The 18,172-nt window shown below is 51.9% G+C and overlaps 1 protein-coding gene across 3 annotated transcripts in view; it reads left to right on the top strand.

Moving 5' to 3' along the window:
* Positions 1-18,172, top strand: part of SGSM1 (small G protein signaling modulator 1) — a 49,205-nt gene that overhangs the window by 23,925 nt on the left and 7,108 nt on the right. Inside the window, exons 6-25 of one of the 3 annotated variants that reach the window (XM_055700101.1) lie at positions 331-398; positions 946-1,091; positions 1,578-1,709; positions 2,296-2,420; positions 4,407-4,474; positions 4,907-5,070; positions 5,603-5,732; positions 6,878-7,057; positions 8,178-8,316; positions 8,703-8,767; positions 9,159-9,304; positions 9,929-10,057; positions 10,543-10,725; positions 13,128-13,199; positions 13,968-14,552; positions 14,747-14,871; positions 16,206-16,288; positions 16,652-16,761; positions 17,059-17,155; positions 17,559-17,726. In XM_055700101.1, the coding sequence (XP_055556076.1) occupies positions 331-398; positions 946-1,091; positions 1,578-1,709; positions 2,296-2,420; positions 4,407-4,474; positions 4,907-5,070; positions 5,603-5,732; positions 6,878-7,057; positions 8,178-8,316; positions 8,703-8,767; positions 9,159-9,304; positions 9,929-10,057; positions 10,543-10,725; positions 13,128-13,199; positions 13,968-14,552; positions 14,747-14,871; positions 16,206-16,288; positions 16,652-16,761; positions 17,059-17,155; positions 17,559-17,726 (2,915 nt within the window). The remainder of the gene's footprint in view (positions 1-330; positions 399-945; positions 1,092-1,577; positions 1,710-2,295; positions 2,421-4,406; positions 4,475-4,906; positions 5,071-5,602; positions 5,733-6,877; positions 7,058-8,177; positions 8,317-8,702; positions 8,768-9,158; positions 9,305-9,928; positions 10,058-10,542; positions 10,726-13,127; positions 13,200-13,967; positions 14,553-14,746; positions 14,872-16,205; positions 16,289-16,651; positions 16,762-17,058; positions 17,156-17,558; positions 17,727-18,172) is intronic. The other 2 variants (XM_055700094.1, XM_055700087.1) reach the window with 2 other exon arrangements.

Below are 18,172 nucleotides of genomic sequence, written 5' to 3'. Positions count from 1 at the left end.
AGAGGCCACTCTTGCTCTGCTGATGGGTTGTCAGGGTTGATGCTCTGCTGGGTTGTCAGGGACTGCATTGCCCTCGTCTTCTGGAAACTGCATGCTGAGGTGTCCTGTCCTGGGGATGTTTTGTTAGGAGATGGTGATGCTTCCGATGTGCTGCAGGAGGGCATCTATCCCCCAGGAATTTTACAGCTAGCAGAAACAGCCTGTTAAGGGCTTTTTGCCTTCTTACCATCAAGAAGTGATACAGAAAGAGCAGGGCATTACAGTGATTTAAAACCACTGTCCCAGGGGGTTGACATGCTACAGCATTCTGCTGTCTTTCATTTCTTCTAGTAAGTACTATGAGAAAGAAGCTCTCCTGATGGATCCTGTGGATGGGCCAATTCTTGCATCTTTATTGGGTAACACTGTCCTCTTATACCCTACTTTGATATTTGATAGCTTGCTTTGCAAACCTGTGTTCCCAGGTCTGTGATCTGGGATGATAAATGCAGTTATTTTCCAGTAAGAACTTCAGAAAACTTCATAGCCCTGGACAGGTAGCACTTAAAAAGATCACATGATGTGCTGCTGCTGAGCAATGCACAGAGATGGAGAGTTTCATGGCTGAGCTTGGAGATTTCCTTTTCTTGCACAGGCTTCATTAATACTGACGGGCATAAACCAGGCCAGGCTCTGGGAAGCAGTGTGGTGCTGCAACGCAGGGCTCTGCATGCATGTGGCCGGTCAGGCAGTGGGTTATCTGCTCACTGCCAGGGCTGGCTGACCCCTCTGGATTCTTCGCTGCTGTTATACAGTGCAGCAGTGGGTGCTGAGCCTGGTGCCTGCTGCCTGCTGTCCTGCCATCCCTGCTCTGAGATACGGAGCTCTGCAGATCTGAGAGGTGACCAGAGTCATCGGAACAACAGCGATGACCTCCTTATGTTTGTGACTTTCTTCTCGGCACAGTGGGGCCCTGTGCGCTGGAGTACACAAAGATGAAGACCGCTGACCACTTCTGGACAGATCCCTCTGCTGACGAGCTGGTTCAGAGGCACCGGATCCACAGCTCGCACTGTCGCCAGGACTCACCCACCAAGCGCCCGGCGCTCTGTGTGAGTCGGGGGGGGGGGGGCAGCCCTGCAGTGCTCCTCCTGCAGCACACAGGCAGTGCTTGCTTGGAGGCTCCGTTTGTTTGAAAAGGGCTGTGAAAACCCTCTGATGAGGGAAAGCAGAAGAGTGTAGTTACTTGAAGTCTTCAGCCAGGAGTGCTGGGAACTTAGGCTGTGGGGACTGCAGGCATGCTGGACTAACATGGCACTGCGTCATGTGGTCTCTGCCCTTTGAGAGCAACATGTATGGATGAAAAGCCAAGGCAGCAGAAGTCTGCTTTGTTTATTGCAAACAAAGCACACTCCTGGGGCTTCTCTAAGTGCAGAATCGAGCTTGGCCTGAGCCAGGAATCCTCTTAGAGGACACAGAGGGAAAGATTTCTAGTAGTGACTCTTTTAAGTGGAGGAGGGAATGAGCTTCCAAGAGAAGCTTTTTGAAAGCAAGAGCTGTCTGTGCTCACCTCATATTTGTAGGTGGATCTCTTCCAGATTCAGAAAAGGCATTCGAGTGGCAGTATGGATGACCGGCCATCACTGTCTGCCAGGGACTACGTGGAATCGCTGCACCAGAACTCCCGAGCCACGCTCCTCTATGGCAAGAACAACGTCCTGGTGCAGCCAGTAAGTACCTACTGGGGTACCTGGGCTTTAAAATACTGCTCTGCTCCCCACCAGGTAAATCTATACCATATTTCCCTTTGATGAAGAAAAGCACAGGCTCATTTTTAATCTGGGAAGGCAGTGACTGGACTTTGGTCGTTGAGGTGTTGGTGATACAGATCCTCCCAGTGGAATGGAAGAGCTCAGCTTCTGAGTAGAAACAGGCTGCTCTCCCTGCCCACTCTTAACCAGAGGCCACAAAACACATCTTCCTTTGCCTTCTTGCTTGTTACAGTCAAATAATGAAGTGCAAACTGCTTAGGTGGAGTTGTTAAGTTTGCCTCAGCTGGACAGCTGCTCTCGGCCCTCTTCCAAGCTGGTGAAGTGTCCTCTTGTCTCCGCTGGGAGGTTTTGCAGGGCCCCTGAGGGTTTCTCACTGTTGGTGGGTGGTGGGCTCAGGGGTAGCAGGCAGGGCTGTGTTATGGTCCAGTACTGTGCTTTGGGGGCATGGCTCAGCCTCGGGTAGCCTGAGGTGGTACTTCATGCTTCTGGTGTCTTCTTGCCTACTCTCCCCAGCTCACTTTCTCCCTGCGTTTCTCTTATCAAGCGAGATGACATGGAGGCAATCCCCGGATACCTGTCCCTTCACCAGACTGCCGACATCATGGCACTGAAGTGGACGCCCAACCAGCTGATGAACGGCTCTGTGGGGGATCTGGACTATGAGAAGAGGTGAGGCAAATGTTCCCCAGGTTCAGAGTTTGGATCTGGTGTCCAAGGCCATCGGTGAGTTTTCCCACTTACTGCAGAGCAACAGTCATCCTTGGGTCTGTAACGGGGGAAGGGACAGGGAAGGAGGCCTGAAGTGGTGGGAGAGGTGGGCTGCAGGAGATAGTGTGAGATGCATTGCTGTTGCCCATCTCTGCTGGGAAGTGTTCAGCAGGGGAACTGTGGGGGTGCTTGTTCTGAAAGATGCAAAGTGGCTCAATTTATTGCTCTCAGGGTTTTCTCAGGAGAATGCCCTCTCTATATACTACACAGTGCTTTCAGGTTTATCATCGTTACTTTAATCTGGAGAATTGAGGAGCTTATTAACAGAGGAAGAGTACCTGCAGAGAGAGGGAGCATGAGCAGTTCCCGGATCATACCTCGGTAACAGAGTGCTTGCCATTCTGTGGTGCTGTTTTGGTCCAGTCTGCTGCTGATCCTACATACAGGTATTCAGGAGTCCCTTGGATTTAACGAAGTCCCTGGAGCTTGTTCGTCCAGGAGGCCTGAAATCTGCTTAATTTGCTTGGCAGTGTGTATCACCATACCCTTTTGCCTGGGATTGCCTTATGGACTGCTGGATTTCTTTTGATAGCTGCATTCCTTTTAGCAAACTACAGAATCATGCCAGGTCCTGATTTGCCGGAGAAACGAAACAAAGCAAACAAAATCCCTTTACGCCAGCAAATGCTCCAGGAAAGCTGGGGCGTTTAGGACACTGATCCTTTGACCTAGGGTAAAGATCTTCAGCAAAAGCTGTCCTCAGTTTTATTTATTCTCAATTGTAGTTTTGGGGCTTTTGTTTACCTGTGTTCTTCTCATCTCCCCTTTCTTCGTGTCCCCTGAGCCATTCAGTTATGCCTGGTACCCTCCCCCTAAAATGCTATTTTAATATCTACGCTACTTTTCTGAGTTCTTGACTTGGGCATCAGCCTAAGCTCTAAAGCTTCCCAGTGTCAAGGTGTGACCAAGGAAGAGAGGAGTCAGATGACAAAGTCAGTATGAATCTGCAAGGAGTGACTTACGCGCCCCTTCCCATCCTTATCTGCCTTCATGAACCATTTTATAATGCCTTTATTTTTAAGTGCTGTTTTTGTGAAGTGGCACAAAATGCTGCTCAGACTCTGGAAATTTGCTTTGTTACAAAGTGGGATGTTATTAAATGCTGATAACCCTCAGAGAGCAGTGCTTTTGTTAGGCTCTCTGCAGAAACGAAACCGTGCGTGAGGCCACATGTCTCCTGGAGACATCCTCTTCCCTGGCTTCCTCCTGTCGTCTCTCTGGCCCTCTGCCCTGCCTGATGAACAGCAGCTCTCTAGCATTTTCTAGATTTGCTCAGCACCTCGAGGTGCTTGTGCTGAGGCAGTGCAGTTCTCGAACAGAAGCAACGCAGACCAAATCTATTTTCATCTTTGAAAAGAACCCACAAACTGCAAGGGTTTGTTTCCCCATCTGCTGGGGACAGGAGCTCAGCCCAGCAGCAGCCCAGGCTCGGGCTGCACTGCGTATTCCCTTGGGGCTCCAGGGCTGCTCCTGCCAGGTTCGCGGGGTTCTCCCAGGTCTACATCGGGGCAGGGAGCCCTTTCTGGGGTGCCCAGAGGAGAGTGCTCAGCTCTGCAGGGCTCCACATCCCTCCCTGCCATTGCCAGGATCTGTGGGCACGCTGTCTGTGTCTGGGAACAGTGTGAGGGCAGAGGAATGGGCCCAGGGCAAGGTGGGACTGGACTTGCATCGATTGAGCTGTGATGGCAGGGGCAGTTGCTGGTTCTGGAGGGATGTTGTCATTTACTCAGGCTGACTTCATGCCAGTCACACTGCTGCTGGGACCTCATCCTTTCTGTAGCTTCCCCTGGTGCCAGGATAGCTGGAGGCAGGATCTGGAGCAGATGTGAACAAAAGCAGAGCCTTTTGCATCTCTGACGCTCACAACTTCCTCTCTCTCTGTTCCAGCGTGTACTGGGATTATGCCATGACTATTCACCTGGAGGAGATAGTCTATTTGCACTGTCACCAGCAAGGTAAGGCCAGAGTGGGGGGCAGCTGGAGGGTGTTGCCTCCCTGACACTTGCTTCCTTAGCTTTGGGGAGTGTGCATATGGGGATGTTTTGATTCAGCTCCAGGGCAGATGTCCAGAGCTCTGGGTGGTCACTACTATGTAAGCGCTTCTAGGAAAACCTTTAAACCAGCTCTTGGCTGTGGTGCTTGGCTGGGGAGTGCTCCTTGCAGAGCAATGCTTGGCGGTTTTCAAGGCTGTGGTCTCCCAGGCAAGCTGCCTCCAGGGCCCCAGACTTGTAATGGATTTACAGAAGAATCCAAATGAGGGAGAAAATATTTCTTTTCCATACCAGAAATACAATTCCCTGAGCTTTCTTGCCTGCCCTCTGCGTTTTTGATGCTCATGTTTCCCTCATTCATGTCTGTCTTCTTTCTGCTGTCACTGTTGCTAATAGTAGACAGCGGTGGGACGGTTGTCTTGGTGAGCCAGGATGGGATTCAGAGGCCCCCGCTGCGGTTCCCCAGAGGAGGGCACTTACTGCAGTTCCTGTCCTGCCTGGAGAATGGCCTCCTGCCCCATGGGCAGCTGGATCCACCCCTCTGGTCACAGCGGGGAAAGGTAGGTGCCCTGAAACTGGGCTTGTTCCTGAGCCCACAGCCCTGTGGGCTCTTGCTGGTGTGCCCCTGTGGAGTGTCACAGAGCAGAGCTGATGGGGAAGACCCTCTGCCCAATGTTAGTAGCTGCTGCATTTTAAACAATTCTCCCAAAACTAAGAAGGAAGGTGGACTTGAAATATGGCAGTTTGGTTTAAAGGTCATGGTCTTGACCAGCTACACAGACCCTTCTGGGCAAATCGTGAGGGAGGTGGTATGGGAGCGCTGGCCATGAGGCATGACAGGTTTGGTTCTCATGGACCTGGCCATGCTGCGTGGGTTATACACACCCTGTGTGCTAACAGCGTTCTGTATTCTCTGTGTAATTGAAAGCTTAATCCAAAAGCTGCTCCAGCACAGAGAACACACAAACATCATCCAGGCTGAAAAAACACATGCTCTTGTTGGGCAGAAGTTCGGCAAGCGAGGCAGCAAGCCCGCTGGCCTGCGTGGCCGAGCGTGGGGCGGCTTGTGAAGGGCAGGTTTTGTTCATCTAGGGGAAAGTGTTTCCCAAGCTGAGGAAGCGAAGTCCCCAGGGCTCCTCTGAGTCTGCATCTGACAAGGAAGATGATGAAGCCACAGATTACGTTTTCAGAATAATCTACCCAGGGACACAGTCTGAATTCGGTGAGTGCATTGGCAGAGTTGTTTCAGGCGGGTTTTCATGAGGTGTATGAGCAGCTGGGAATGCAGCACCGGCAGACACATGGCACATCATACCAGAAAGTGGTTCCAGAGAAATAGGCTTTGCTGGTAACAGTACTGCCTTTTATTCAATGTCACGTATGAGTTACGGTTTGATTTTTTTGTTTTAACCTTTCACTTGCTACTGTGTCCTTCGTTTCTGCAGCTGCACAAAGGCTGTGACTGTCTTAATGGTTGGAAAAAAAATTCTTACACATAATTTCAGTAGTAAGGTTCACTTTGGTCATGTTCTTTGGGGGTCACTTTTCACCATCACAAGCCTCCAGGACTGATTCTTCTCTTTCTATCACTAGACCACCTCAACAAGTGCTGCATTAAATCCAGCTACATTCCTCCGCGTTGCTTCTGCAGTGCAAAGGAGATGTTACAGCACCCTTCTCTGTGTACTGCCAAGCTTGACCCCTGTGTCTCCGCTCCCTAGCTCACAGGGCAAGAGAGTGGATGCCACTGGATTCACCAAACCAGAAATCTTTCTTAGTGTCCAGTTGTAAATGATCTGAACAATGTGCTTGGCTGAAACAACTGTAAATTTGTCCTCAAGATCTTCTGTGGGATACCAAGAACAATTTTTTGACCTCTGGGAACATCATAGATTACTTTAGAAGGGGTAAAACCAAAAGTATAATAGAAGACTTGTGGAGTGTTTTTTTGAAAAAGCTATTAAATTTGATTAAAAACTTGTTCCTGTATTTTTGAGGCTAGAGGGGGTCAATCACATCTCCTATGACTCCTCCATAACATCAATAAAGATTATACTTAGTTCTCCCTGCCTTTAGCTGATTAACACAATTCAGTGAGTCAGACAAAAATCTGATTGAGGCTAAAATAGCAGATAGAAATGCTTCTTTCTGTAGCTTTCTTTTGATCTCCCCCTTAAAATTCCATGCTGGGGGCCAAATTTTCAGTGAAATTAATTGCTGCAGTCTCCTCAGCTGGCATCATCAAAGCCTGTGGGGTTCCTGTGGACCTTCCCAGAGGAAGGTGGAACTGCATTAGTTCATTCTTCTCTACAGATTCTTCCTTTCACCCTTTTCATTTGTGTCCTTGTCCTCTCTCTGTGTCTCTAGTTACCATTAATGGTAATTTTCATCCATTCCTTGCATCTGTCATCTCCATCACTGCCGTGAGAGGGAAGATTGCAAGGACTCCAGCTGCAAGCAAGATGGCGGTGATCCCTAAATGGTTTCCGAGTCTCCTCATCACATCCCAACCTCCCCTTGCTGTTCTGGGGGCTGCTCAGCATCAGTGTAATGCGGCTGTCGTATCTGTCTGGTACTACTGCTTGCCTGTGTTGTCACTTAACAATTCCTGCACAGGCATCCCCGGTCGCTGCTGACTGTAACTGACCCATCAGCACCTGCTCAGTATGAGGGAAAGCGAAGAGGCTTTAATAGGAATATTTCAACTTTTTTCTTGCCAATATCAGTTATTCAATATCACAAGCAGGGAGAGTCAGTGAGACCAAGGGTGAATGAGAAAGCCCTCTCCCAGCTGGAAGATGGAATTTCTACCACAATTTAATTTCCAAGGAGGAATAAGTAGGATTATTCTTTATTAATCTTTTTTGCATCCCAGTTTACCTTTGTCATGATGGCCTTTTCCTAGGGAGGCCCAAGACTGAGGGGCAGGGGCTGTTCCAGGCCCAGAGAGAGTAGCCAAGCTGCTCAGCACGGGGCATCTCAGCTCTCGGGGCTGCACGTGCCTCCTGCATGGGCTCTGTGCCTGGCCAGTTTGCAGGGTGGCACCAGCGCAGGATCCAAGGCCGTTGCAATAGCACTTCTGAGTTTAAGCAGGGATTTAGCAAGTGACAACATGAAAAGCTACTTGTTCCTGCTGTCCCTTTCAACCTCTTCATCAAAGTCTTTCTCTCCTGTCCTTTGATTTGGATGCTCCCTTTCCCTGAATCTTGGATGGGATCCTAATGTTTGAGAGGTGGGGGCTTTTCCCTTCCAGTGATCCACTCTTCCTGGGACAACAGTTGATTTCAGTCATGTTTTTTCTCATCTGTGTGGCACTCTGTTGCAGGCCCTTCACTCAAGTTGGATGGGTTTTTTCTGCCTTGGTCGACACTCAGCAGTTTAAAATTAGCTTGCTGAAGGTGCTGTCGTTAATTAGCAGATGGTTCTCTCGCGCTCACTCTCATCAATGCTCTTTGTTTCCTTTCCTTTCCTTTCTCTGGATCTCACCAGTGCTGGTGCTGTGATTATCTGGTGTGGGCCCTACCTGGTTTCTGAAGTCTCCTTGGGAAGAGCGTGGGATGCTGTATTTGCTAATCAAACTCAATTCTCTCTTGACCTCCTGTGGCTCACCTGACCCCAGGGGCAGTGCCAGACAGTGGCTGATGCTCCTCTCTCTGTCCTCCTACAGTGCCCCAGGATCTGATGGACACACCGGGTGCTGGCCTGCCTCCCATGTGGCAACCCAGCACCCGCAAGTCCTCCTGCTCCTCCTGCTCTCAGAGCGGCTCCTCTGATGGTGGGCCATCCAACGGCTGCAGCCATGAAAGGTACGATGGCTGTGCTGCTGCTTTCTTTGAGAAATACAGGTAAAATAGAACAAGGCTTACAGGTGAAAGCCCAGCTGGATGGCTGAACGAGAGCAATTATGGGTGCCAGTGGTGTCTTCAGCTTCACACTCAGCTGGGTTGTCCAGGGACCATTTGCAGGGGCTAGTGGGGTGTGTCCAGGCCGAAGTGAAGTTTGTCCCCTTATCTGGGACATCTGAGCTGCTCTGTGGCTGTGTCCTGGCAGCAAGAATTGCTGCTCTCGAGCTGAGCAGAGGGCTGGTAGTGCACCTCTGAAAGCAAAGCTGGAACAGTCAGATCAAAGCAGGGGCTGAGGGAATGCATGGGAGCGTTTCCTCTCCTCGCACCGGGTATGTTTTTATTGGCAGAGCTCCGTTGAAGCTCCTGTGTGACAATATGAAGTACCAAATCCTCTCCCGGGCCTTCTACGGCTGTGAGTACTTGTCACATCCATGATGCCTTGAGATGTGTGATGGGCAAGGGATAAGGTCCTGGGCTTTGGGCTAGGAGTGTGCTGAGGCAGCAGGGCAGTGGCCAGGGGTACTGGGACCAGTCTGTTGTATGCAAGGCCCTATGTACACGTGCTCAGGATTGGGAGCAAACATCTGAACTCTGATCTTTGGACTTCAGCCCAGTGAGCAGCAGTGCTGTGGTACAAGGCAATGAGATACTGACCTGTCCCGGGAGACTCCCCGTTTTGCCGCTTAGGCTGGATGTGGCTTTAGAGGGTCTCCTTCAGGGACCAGATTCACAGAACTTTCTCCTGCGCTTCATCCCTGTGGCTCAGAGTTCTGCAGCTGAATGTTTGCTTCTGCTTGATGCAGGGCTGGCCTATTGCAGACACCTCTCCACGGTGCGAACCCACTTATCTGCGCTGGTTAACCACAACATTGTGTCTCCTGACGTGCCCTGCAATGCCAGCTCAGGACTGACTGTGGACATATGGCAGAGATACCTGCAGGACAGCACGGTAGGGCCAGTACTTTCAGGACGTGCCAGTTGTGGTGGGCTTGGGATGTCCAGGGCAGTGTCACTTAAGCAGTTGTAGCATGGTAAGATAAAGCACGTTGTGAAGTTCCCCAAGAAGAGAAGTCAGACAGCCTGCCCCAGGCTGCACAGACCCCAGGGCTCCTAATCTTCGACATGTGGAAGCCAGGGATTGATGGCTGCTCTCCGTAATGTGCTTCTATTCAGAGCCTGCCTGTGGCAGCATCTTGAGTGCCGTGGTCTTGAGCAGGGTCCCAGCATGCTGTTACGGCAGGACAGCTGGAGAGCTGCGACCAGTGCCGCAGTCCTGACATGCTGCCAGGGCTCTGAGGCGCAGCAGTGAGCCTGAGTGATTTTAGTAGGCCACTTTCTGGCTGTGGTGAGCCCGTGTTTCCCCAAATGTCCACCTGCAGGGGCCTCTGGCTCTACTTCAGGCCAAGCAGAGATCTGAGAGATCATCTGCAATGAATGGGCAGCGAGTTTGCAGGAGGTCAGTGTCTGGACGCTAAAAGGAGGCATAGCCGGGCTGGGGTTGCCCTTCCTTCTGCCAGCTTATGGGCTATGATCCTGGCTGCATCTGTGCGCTGACTCGAAGCTCTTCCCACAGAGTTATGAGGACCAGGAGCTGCTGCGGCTGATCTACTATGGCGGGATCCAGCATGAGATCAGGAAGGCTGTCTGGCCCTTCCTTTTGGGCCATTATCAGTTTGGGATGACTGAGGCAGAAAGGAAAGAGGTTGGTATGGGTGTTCTGCCAGCTCAGCAGCCTGGTGTATGGCATTGATGTGCCCTGGATATTTCACAGCTTGAAGTGTCTGTATGCCAGAGTCCACCCTGTGAACCCACTGGGCATTGTGTCCCCTTTGCTCTGCAGCTTTGGCTAGGAGATGGGAGAAGGATTCAGGTAAGCAGGGATTGATAGGACTAAGCTCAGTGCTCCTCCCATGCAGCTTCTGGTTGCTTATGTTCGGTGCCTTGCACACCTCCGGAAGGCAGGAAGGAGATGGATGGTTGTTCTTCTATCCTAATTTTTGCAAGGTTTTGTGGGTCAGGCTCTGGCTGGCACTGTGCAGGAGATGAGTGACTTTATGTCCCATCTAGACATAGTTAATAGGAGCGGCACTTCTCTGTGCAGGGCTGTGTGGGGGATGCAGGAGATGCTGGTTTCTGGGCTTTTCCAGGGACAGCTGTTCAAAGACCCTCTGTCTCTAAACACCACAGGCTGACGACCAGATCCGCACCTGCTACGAGCACACCATGGCAGAGTGGCTGGGCTGCGAGGCCATCGTCCGGCAGCGGGAGAAGGAGTCGCATGCAGCAGCTCTGGCCAAATGTTCCTCTGGGGCCAGTCTGGATTCCCACATTCAGAGGATGATGCACAGGGACTCGACGATCAGCAATGAGGTGAGGGTGTGGGGGTGTGGGGAGGGCTGTGCCCACCCAGGCGCTGTGTTGGCCTGTGCTACAAGGAGAGATGGAGACACAACTCTTGCTCACCCCCCTTCCCTGACCTCTGCCTGCCTCTGTGCCTCCTTGCTCACTGTAATCCATGTGGAGCTGGAGCTTTCTTACCCGTTTTCTTTCATCTGCCTTTCCAGAGTGCTTAGCAGTAGGAGCAGGCATCTCCTGCAGCGTGGCCCCAGTTCCCATACTGTGTGGTACTGCACTGACCAAGAGGTTTTGGTCTGCAGGCCGTGACATATTGGAGATCTAACAAATTTTCTTTGGTTCTTGCAGCTGCAGTATCCACAGCAGCACTGAACAGCTCTACATCTGTAACCCTGGGTGGGGTTGCTGGGCATAGGAGCAGCAGGGAGAGGGCAGGGGGTCCTGGCAGAGGGCAGTGGGGCAGCCAGCACCCCAGAACTCGTTTAGGGAGCCATGTGTCCAAATCCAGACACTCACCAGTCCTGTGAAATGTTCCTTGTGAATATTCCTGGAGAAAAAAGATGTTCGTTACCTGTTTTGCACTCCTGATGCACATCAGGATTAGCTCCATGGAAGCCGGTGTTGAAGCAGGGGGAGGAAGACCGTGTTTCTGGCACTGGCGGGCTGTGAAGCAGGTCAGTGGGTCTCTTGGCTCCCTTTTCCATCAGCTGATCAGCACAGAGGAAGCCTGGGCCACTGCCTGTGGGCAGGAGGAGCTGGGTGGCTCTAGGAGGCTGCTAGGTGGCTCACAGCTCTGGCTGTGAAGGAGCCTGCCGGGCTCAGGGCAGCCATCGTGCCATCGTGGGACAGAGCTGGGCCCCAGCACCCGGGCACGTGGGCCTGGCTTTTGGCAGTGCAGCGAGGAGTTAGAGCCACAGCCCAAACCAGAGGGTGTGCAGGAAAAAGCCTGTTAAAGGAAAGGCAGTCCTTGGAACAGAGGCCAGGGAGTGTTTCCGTGTGGGCTTTGTCCCTGGAGAGGAGAACAGCTCGGCACAGCAGAGCAAGCAGTGCTGGCTTGTCTGACCTTGAGCTGCCACACCAGAGGAGAATGGAGGCCAAACTGAACGGGGCCTGCGAGGTGTGGCACTGGAGCCTGCCTTCATCGTCCTGTGCAGAGTTTGGGTGCTTTAGGAAAGAGATGAGCTCAGCCCCAACCGTGCGGCTGTGTGTGTGCAGAGAGGGAGAGATGCAGGGAAGGCGAGTCTGTGTGAAAGAGCTGGACGATGCAGCTCTTGCAGGGGATGAGCGGAGGTGGGCTGCGCAGTCGGCGTTGCTGAAGCCCTAGGAATCATTCCCATCCCCACAGTATCTCCACTGTGGTGGTTCTTCTGTATCCACGTCTGCCTGTTCTGAGAACATGTGCTGGGAGGGGAGCTGGCAGAGTCAATACATGCGGAGGTTCACCCTTTTCCCATCTCAGCCTGAAATTTCCTGTTATGAAATGCTCCCATGGTAATGGAGGAAAACCGTCCCCCTTCCTCGCTCCATCAGAGCCCTGCCCAGCAAACACCCACAGTATTAGGGTGGGGACAACAACTGCTGCTGTTCTGAAAGTGCCGTGTTTTCTTAAAACGCTATTGTTTGTGTGTGATGTCATTGCAATGCTCTGTACATCCTGGCTTGTGTGCAGCGGCAGCAGCCACAGGCTCCTGTGCTATGATCCGCCTGGTGCCGGGGCGGCTCACGTCCCAAGGAGGCTGCTCTGAAGGGAGGCTGCTTGCTTAGAGGGAGTCCATGAGGCAGAGCACCAAACTGGCTGCTGCAGAGCCCAGTGCTCCTTTTGTGCTTCAGCTGGAAGCCAGGAAAAGGGTGCTGTTGACTTTTAGAAGCACTGCCTTGACTGAGTCTGGCTTAAAACATCAATATTTGTCCTTTAAGAAAAGGAAAAAAAAACAACATTAAAACATTAATAGGCTTGGAGGGATTGTTTTATAGCTTGTGACTTCATTGTTTATGTAAACGAAGATGCAGTGAGCTGCATTGCTGCCAAATTAGGACAGAGATTTGTAGAAATTTGCAATCCAAGGAGACAGCGTGACCTCTCCAAAGGCCAGAAGAAAGCAGTTCCTTTCAGATCCAGATGTACAGTGCTTGAACAACTGGATTGGCCTGGGACTTTGTTTTTGTCGTCTTCTCCAGCAGTAAATGTCAGTGCAGGCTGAGGCAGGGTCCTGCACTATGTGACAGATCTCTGTGACAGAGATGATGTGATGGGAACATCTTTCATGGGTCAAATATGAGAATTTTGTTGGATGCATTTTCTGCTTGCTCTTTACATGCAGATGTGCCTACCTCTGATAGCATGGTATGAGTCTTCCCTCCCAGTCCAGACACCATGCTCTTTGCCTTTTCACTGGCCTTTTCCCTCTCTCTTGCAGTCTTCACAGAGCTGCAGCTCTGGCCGACAAAATCATGCCCGGCTGCAGAGTGACTCCAGCTCCAGCACACAGGTGAGCAGCAGTGCGTTGTCTCCTCTTGCTCGTTCAGACACCGGCCACCCAACAGCATATGGCTCTCTGCCCCGGGCTGTTCGCTATTTGATAACTGTAATGATTTCTGTCAAACAGAAGCAGTAGTTGGAGGAGGTAAATGACTTGCAAACCTGCCTCTGGAGCCGCTAATGTCAGAACCGCACACTGCTTGGCGATGTTTAATATTCAGCAGCCTGCTCTGCCCAGGCTTGAATGACCAGCCCCTGTATGGCCTTCACAGTTGAGGGCCCTTGGATGCTCCGTATGTTGGTAGCCATGTGTTTAACCAACCTGTTTAAATAATGTTCTGCCCAGTACATTATGCTGAGTAAAAGCATAGTCCTTTGGAGCAGGCACTGTGGGCTCAGAGTTGTGCAAATGACCAAGCACTGACCTGCCAAATGCAGGCAGGGGAACCTAAATGCTGAGAACTGTGCCCAGAAATTCCTCCAAGAGTCTGGTCAAAATGAGGCAGAGAGCTAGATGCTCAGCTGAAGCTGTCTCTCGCTATAGTAAACAAGTGGAGCCACAGCCAGACATAGCACTAGTAAGTTAAAATGCCCTCAAGTCCTCTGAGCTTTCTTCCACTGGTTTGAGCTTGTTTGAGCCCTGCACATGTAGAACAGATCTTTCTCCCTCCCCACCGTGGGGGAACGCGGACGTTCTTGCCCCAAGAGCTGCGTTCAGCTGTTAACTTTGCTGAATGCAGGGCATTTGCTCACTGTCACACAACCCTTTGCTTTGCAGGTGTTTGAATCTGTTGATGAAGTGGAACAGACTGAAGCGGATGCTCAGCTGGAAGATGGCAAACAAAGCAAGATCCCCAATGGGACGGTTCCCAACGGCACGTGTTCCCCTGATTCTGGCCACCCCTCTTCCCAAAACTTCTCCATCACATCGGGGTTCTCAGAGCGCAGCTTCAGCAATGAGGACAGTGCCCTGGAAACCAACAAATCCTTGGCCACCTCTCAGGGAAAGGCTGGTGGGTCTGACGTGCCAGCCCCACAGCACCTGGAGGGTGCCCAACAGGAGGAGAAGCTGCAGGGCCAAGACAGCCTGGAGGGTGAATTTCCCACCGGTGGAAGCATGGACTTTGTTCCTGTGGTTGAGAGCGCAGCCAGGGTCCTGCATGATCGTGATGCTGTGGCCCTGACTGTGGTAGAGAGCTGGGCAGACAGTGAAGCTGAAAAGCAGAGCTTGGTGGAGAGTGAAGATAACCTCTCTGAGGAGCCAGAGATGGAGAGTTTGTACCCACAGCTGGATTCTCTGACTGTAGCTGATCTGGCCAACAGTGAAACATCTGCTGTCTCCTCCATGGGCGTCACCTACTCTGTAAGTGCAGACTTCTTCACTGGGTGGGTTTCTTCCCGAGTGCCTCACTATTTACCTGCATTTGCCCTGTGCCAATCCTGAAGTTGAATGTACTACTCCCTTCCACCCAAACTGCCCTGTCGCTCTGTTGCCCTTGCAACTTTCTTTTTGTTTTTTATTTGAAAACAAATCAGCTTTGCTTTTGTTTTGGGCAGCCAGAGCTGCTGGACATGTACACGGTGAATCTGCACCGCATTGAGAAGGATGTGCAGCGGTGTGACCGCAACTACTGGTACTTCACCCCTGCCAACCTGGAGAAACTCCGCAACATCATGTGCAGGTAGGAGCTGTGGGGGTGAGGGTGGGGGCCTTCCGACACTCCCTGCGATGGGAGCAGGCTCCCGATGCTGCTGGGTGGTTTCCCTGAATTCGCCTTGAGGCTGGAGCCTCAAACTTTGTTGTGGTTACAGAGTTTTGCCTCCTTGCCTTCCTCCCCCAAATCCTCTCGTCATCCCCGAACTGGGGCCACAGCTCCAAGGGCCTCACACTTGGCAGTCTGAGGAGTCTGGCCATCCTGCCTTGTGCTGCTCTGCCCCGTGACTGCTGTCTGTCTGGGTCGTTGGCCAAAGCAGAGGGCTCCCTGGGGCTGCCCAGGCACACTGCCTTGCGCTCTGAACCCAGTGCAGCCCACCTGCTCTCTGGAATATGTCTGGAAAATGCTTTAATGAGGATCAGCCCGCAGAGCTGTAGTGCTAATGAGGAAGTGCCTGAAGCAACCAAGTGGTTAGTGCCTCCCCACGAACCCAGGAGACGGCAATACCTGGGTGCATTTCTCATTCTCTTTGCTTAGTCCCTGTACTAAGAGGTTGCTGTGTGACATTCACTGACTCAAATCAGCCCCAGCTCAGCAGCTGCGGCTGTTTCAGGGGCAGCGAAAGCTAAAATAATACTGCCCATATTGCAGATATGAGGAGAAGCTGCTATTTCATTAGAGCTGTCACTTTATCTGACAGCCAGCATTGGAGATCTCTGCTGAGATAAGACCTACAACACAGCAGATTTTGGAAAACTAGCGGGCAGGATGGAAAAGATTGTTCCCTTGTGCCAGCAGTGGCTCTGAGTCCTTTCTGAACACGTTTTGACTTGCTACCAAATATGGGAAGATATCTCCGCAGGACTGCCTGCTTCCTGGGACGCTGGGTCCAGGGAGGCAAAGCAGGCGATACTATGCAAAGTGCACCAAGAGGATGAATTGAGGGGGAAGGGCGAAAATGAGAGATGAATTAACAAACTCTTTTCAGTCTCTGCCCTTTGACCAACTACCCTGCCTTGCTGTGCTTTCCACCCTGCACTGATTTCCGTGCAATGGCCATGGCACAGCCCTGGATCAACACCCTGCCATGGCCATGGCCATCCAAGACTGTGCCATGCGTGGCTTACCTAAAAGCCACCACAGGAGCCTAAGCATTTACAGGCCAGCTATAGAGGAATGGAGCACAGGTGTAACAGAATAAAGAAATCTGATTTTCCCTGCTTGCTGCCATGCGCTGGTGGCAGCATGTAGGAAGTGCCAGCATCCCTGGAACAGAGGCAGGGCATGGACAAGCAAGGCTGTGGCACTCATGCCTGGCACAGGGAGGGCTCACGGGCCACCTTTCCCGCTCTCTCACACAGCTACATCTGGCAGCACATTGAGATTGGCTATGTGCAGGGGATGTGTGACCTGCTAGCCCCTCTCCTGGTCATCCTGGATGATGGTGAGTGGGTGGCTCTGCTCCGCTTTCCCCTTGCCTTTGTGGGAGCATGTGGGGGGATCTGCTGGGATGCTGGTGGCCCTTTGCAGTGGGAGGGTCCCATGCTCAGAGGTGTGGAGCAGCTGCTGGAAGGGTCCCATTGGGCCTTGATGCTGTCTGACTCCCAGGAGCCCAGCCTGGGGACAATGTGTATTTTTTGCAGTGTGAGCTGTCTTTCCAAGGCTGGTCCCTACCGTATGCCCCTGACCGTGTGTGGAGTGGGGTGGAATATTCCTGCTGCGGGTGGATGGCAGGGTATGGAGATGCGGGTGCAGATGCAGCAGTGTCCGTACAGCCGAGCAATGACTGTCTCTCCTTTCTGTGCAGAGGCTCTGGCTTTCAGCTGTTTCACTGAGCTTATGAAGAGGATGAATCAGAACTTCCCCCACGGAGGAGCCATGGACACCCACTTTGCCAACATGAGATCTCTGATCCAGGTAGGGGGGTCCTGGCACAGTGATGGCAGCCTCTCAAACCAGAGGGGGAAAGCTGTTCTAGGGGTGGGGTCTCAGAGGGGCTGAGAGGAGCTTTCAGTGGTGGGAAGCAGGAGGGAGAGCAGGGGACTGTAAAGACAGCCTGGAGTAATGTGTGCTAGAATTGCAAAGGAGGGAGAAGCTGAGTGGAAGGTGGTGTGGTATGTGGAAGGAGAACGGTGGGAATGGAGGAAAGCAGGCAGAGGGAAGTCTGGTGCCTCTGGTGTGTACTTCTGAGTTTCCTTTTGCTTTTCTTGACAGATTCTGGACTCTGAGCTCTTTGAGCTGATGCACCAGAATGGTGATTACACTCATTTCTACTTCTGCTACCGATGGTTTCTGCTGGACTTCAAGAGAGGTGTGTGCTGAGACCAGCAAATGGGGAGGGAAGGCAAGGTCTGCCATGCTTCTCAATACACTCTGCAACTTCAGCTGTTTGAAGTTAACTTTTTACCATGTGTCCCTGTTTTGCTTTTCCCTGGTAGATTTGTGGCTGACTCTTTTTGTCTAGATACAGGACCTGTTGTTCCAGAGCTGCTGGTGAGCCTTTGCCAGGTTTGCATCCTGAAACCTGTGCCACCTGCTGCAGGCCAGAATATTTATCTCTGCAGATGACTGACTTACTGCTTCCAAGTGGAACAAGTTCTTGTGGGAAGAAACCACCCAGTGTGTCTTCCCCCTGCTGCTGTGAAGTCTGAGTCAGGATGGTTGTAAACCCATGGCTGGTGTAGTGACTGCTGGGCTTTTTCCTCTGTTAACAGAGCTGGTGTATGATGATGTGTTCGCCGTCTGGGAAACCATCTGGGCAGCTGCACATGTTTCCTCTGCACACTATGTGCTCTTCATCGCCCTGGCTTTGGTGGAAATGTACCGGGACATAATCTTGGAGAACAACATGGATTTTACAGACATCATCAAGTTTTTCAACGGTAAAGCTTGTGTTCTTGGGCTGAATTTGTGGCAGGTGCAGATATAGGCGGCACATGTCTGTCTGACTACAGACAGCCATATCTGGGCTATACTGGTAAATGTTTAAAACAAGTAGAGCAGTATGTGGTTGTGTGATGCTGATACTTGGAACGCGATGGTAAAGAGCCCCATTGCCCCAGACTAGGCTCTGGGGGGGACTGGTGATGCCTGGGGAAAGCCAGCCTGCCAGCCTTGGCAACAGCCCACCTTGCTGTGCTTGAAGGGAGCTGTGAGTGTAGGTTGTGCTTCCTGCTGGCTGTAATCATGCTGAGAGGAGCTGGATAACGATGGCTCTTCAGAGTCAGATGTCTCTGCGAGGGATGGTGCTTGGGAACTTGGGCAGGAGTTCACAGCTTTGTCTCCTGCACAGAGCTTGGCTGAGCAGCAGGGAGCTGTGAGGCGGGGG

The sequence above is a fragment of the Falco cherrug genome, chromosome 1 (assembly GCF_023634085.1).
Source record: "Falco cherrug isolate bFalChe1 chromosome 1, bFalChe1.pri, whole genome shotgun sequence".
Taxonomy (NCBI): domain Eukaryota; kingdom Metazoa; phylum Chordata; class Aves; order Falconiformes; family Falconidae; genus Falco; species Falco cherrug.
Note: the sequence above shows the minus strand (reverse complement) of the source record. Positions and strands in the feature narration are given on the sequence as shown.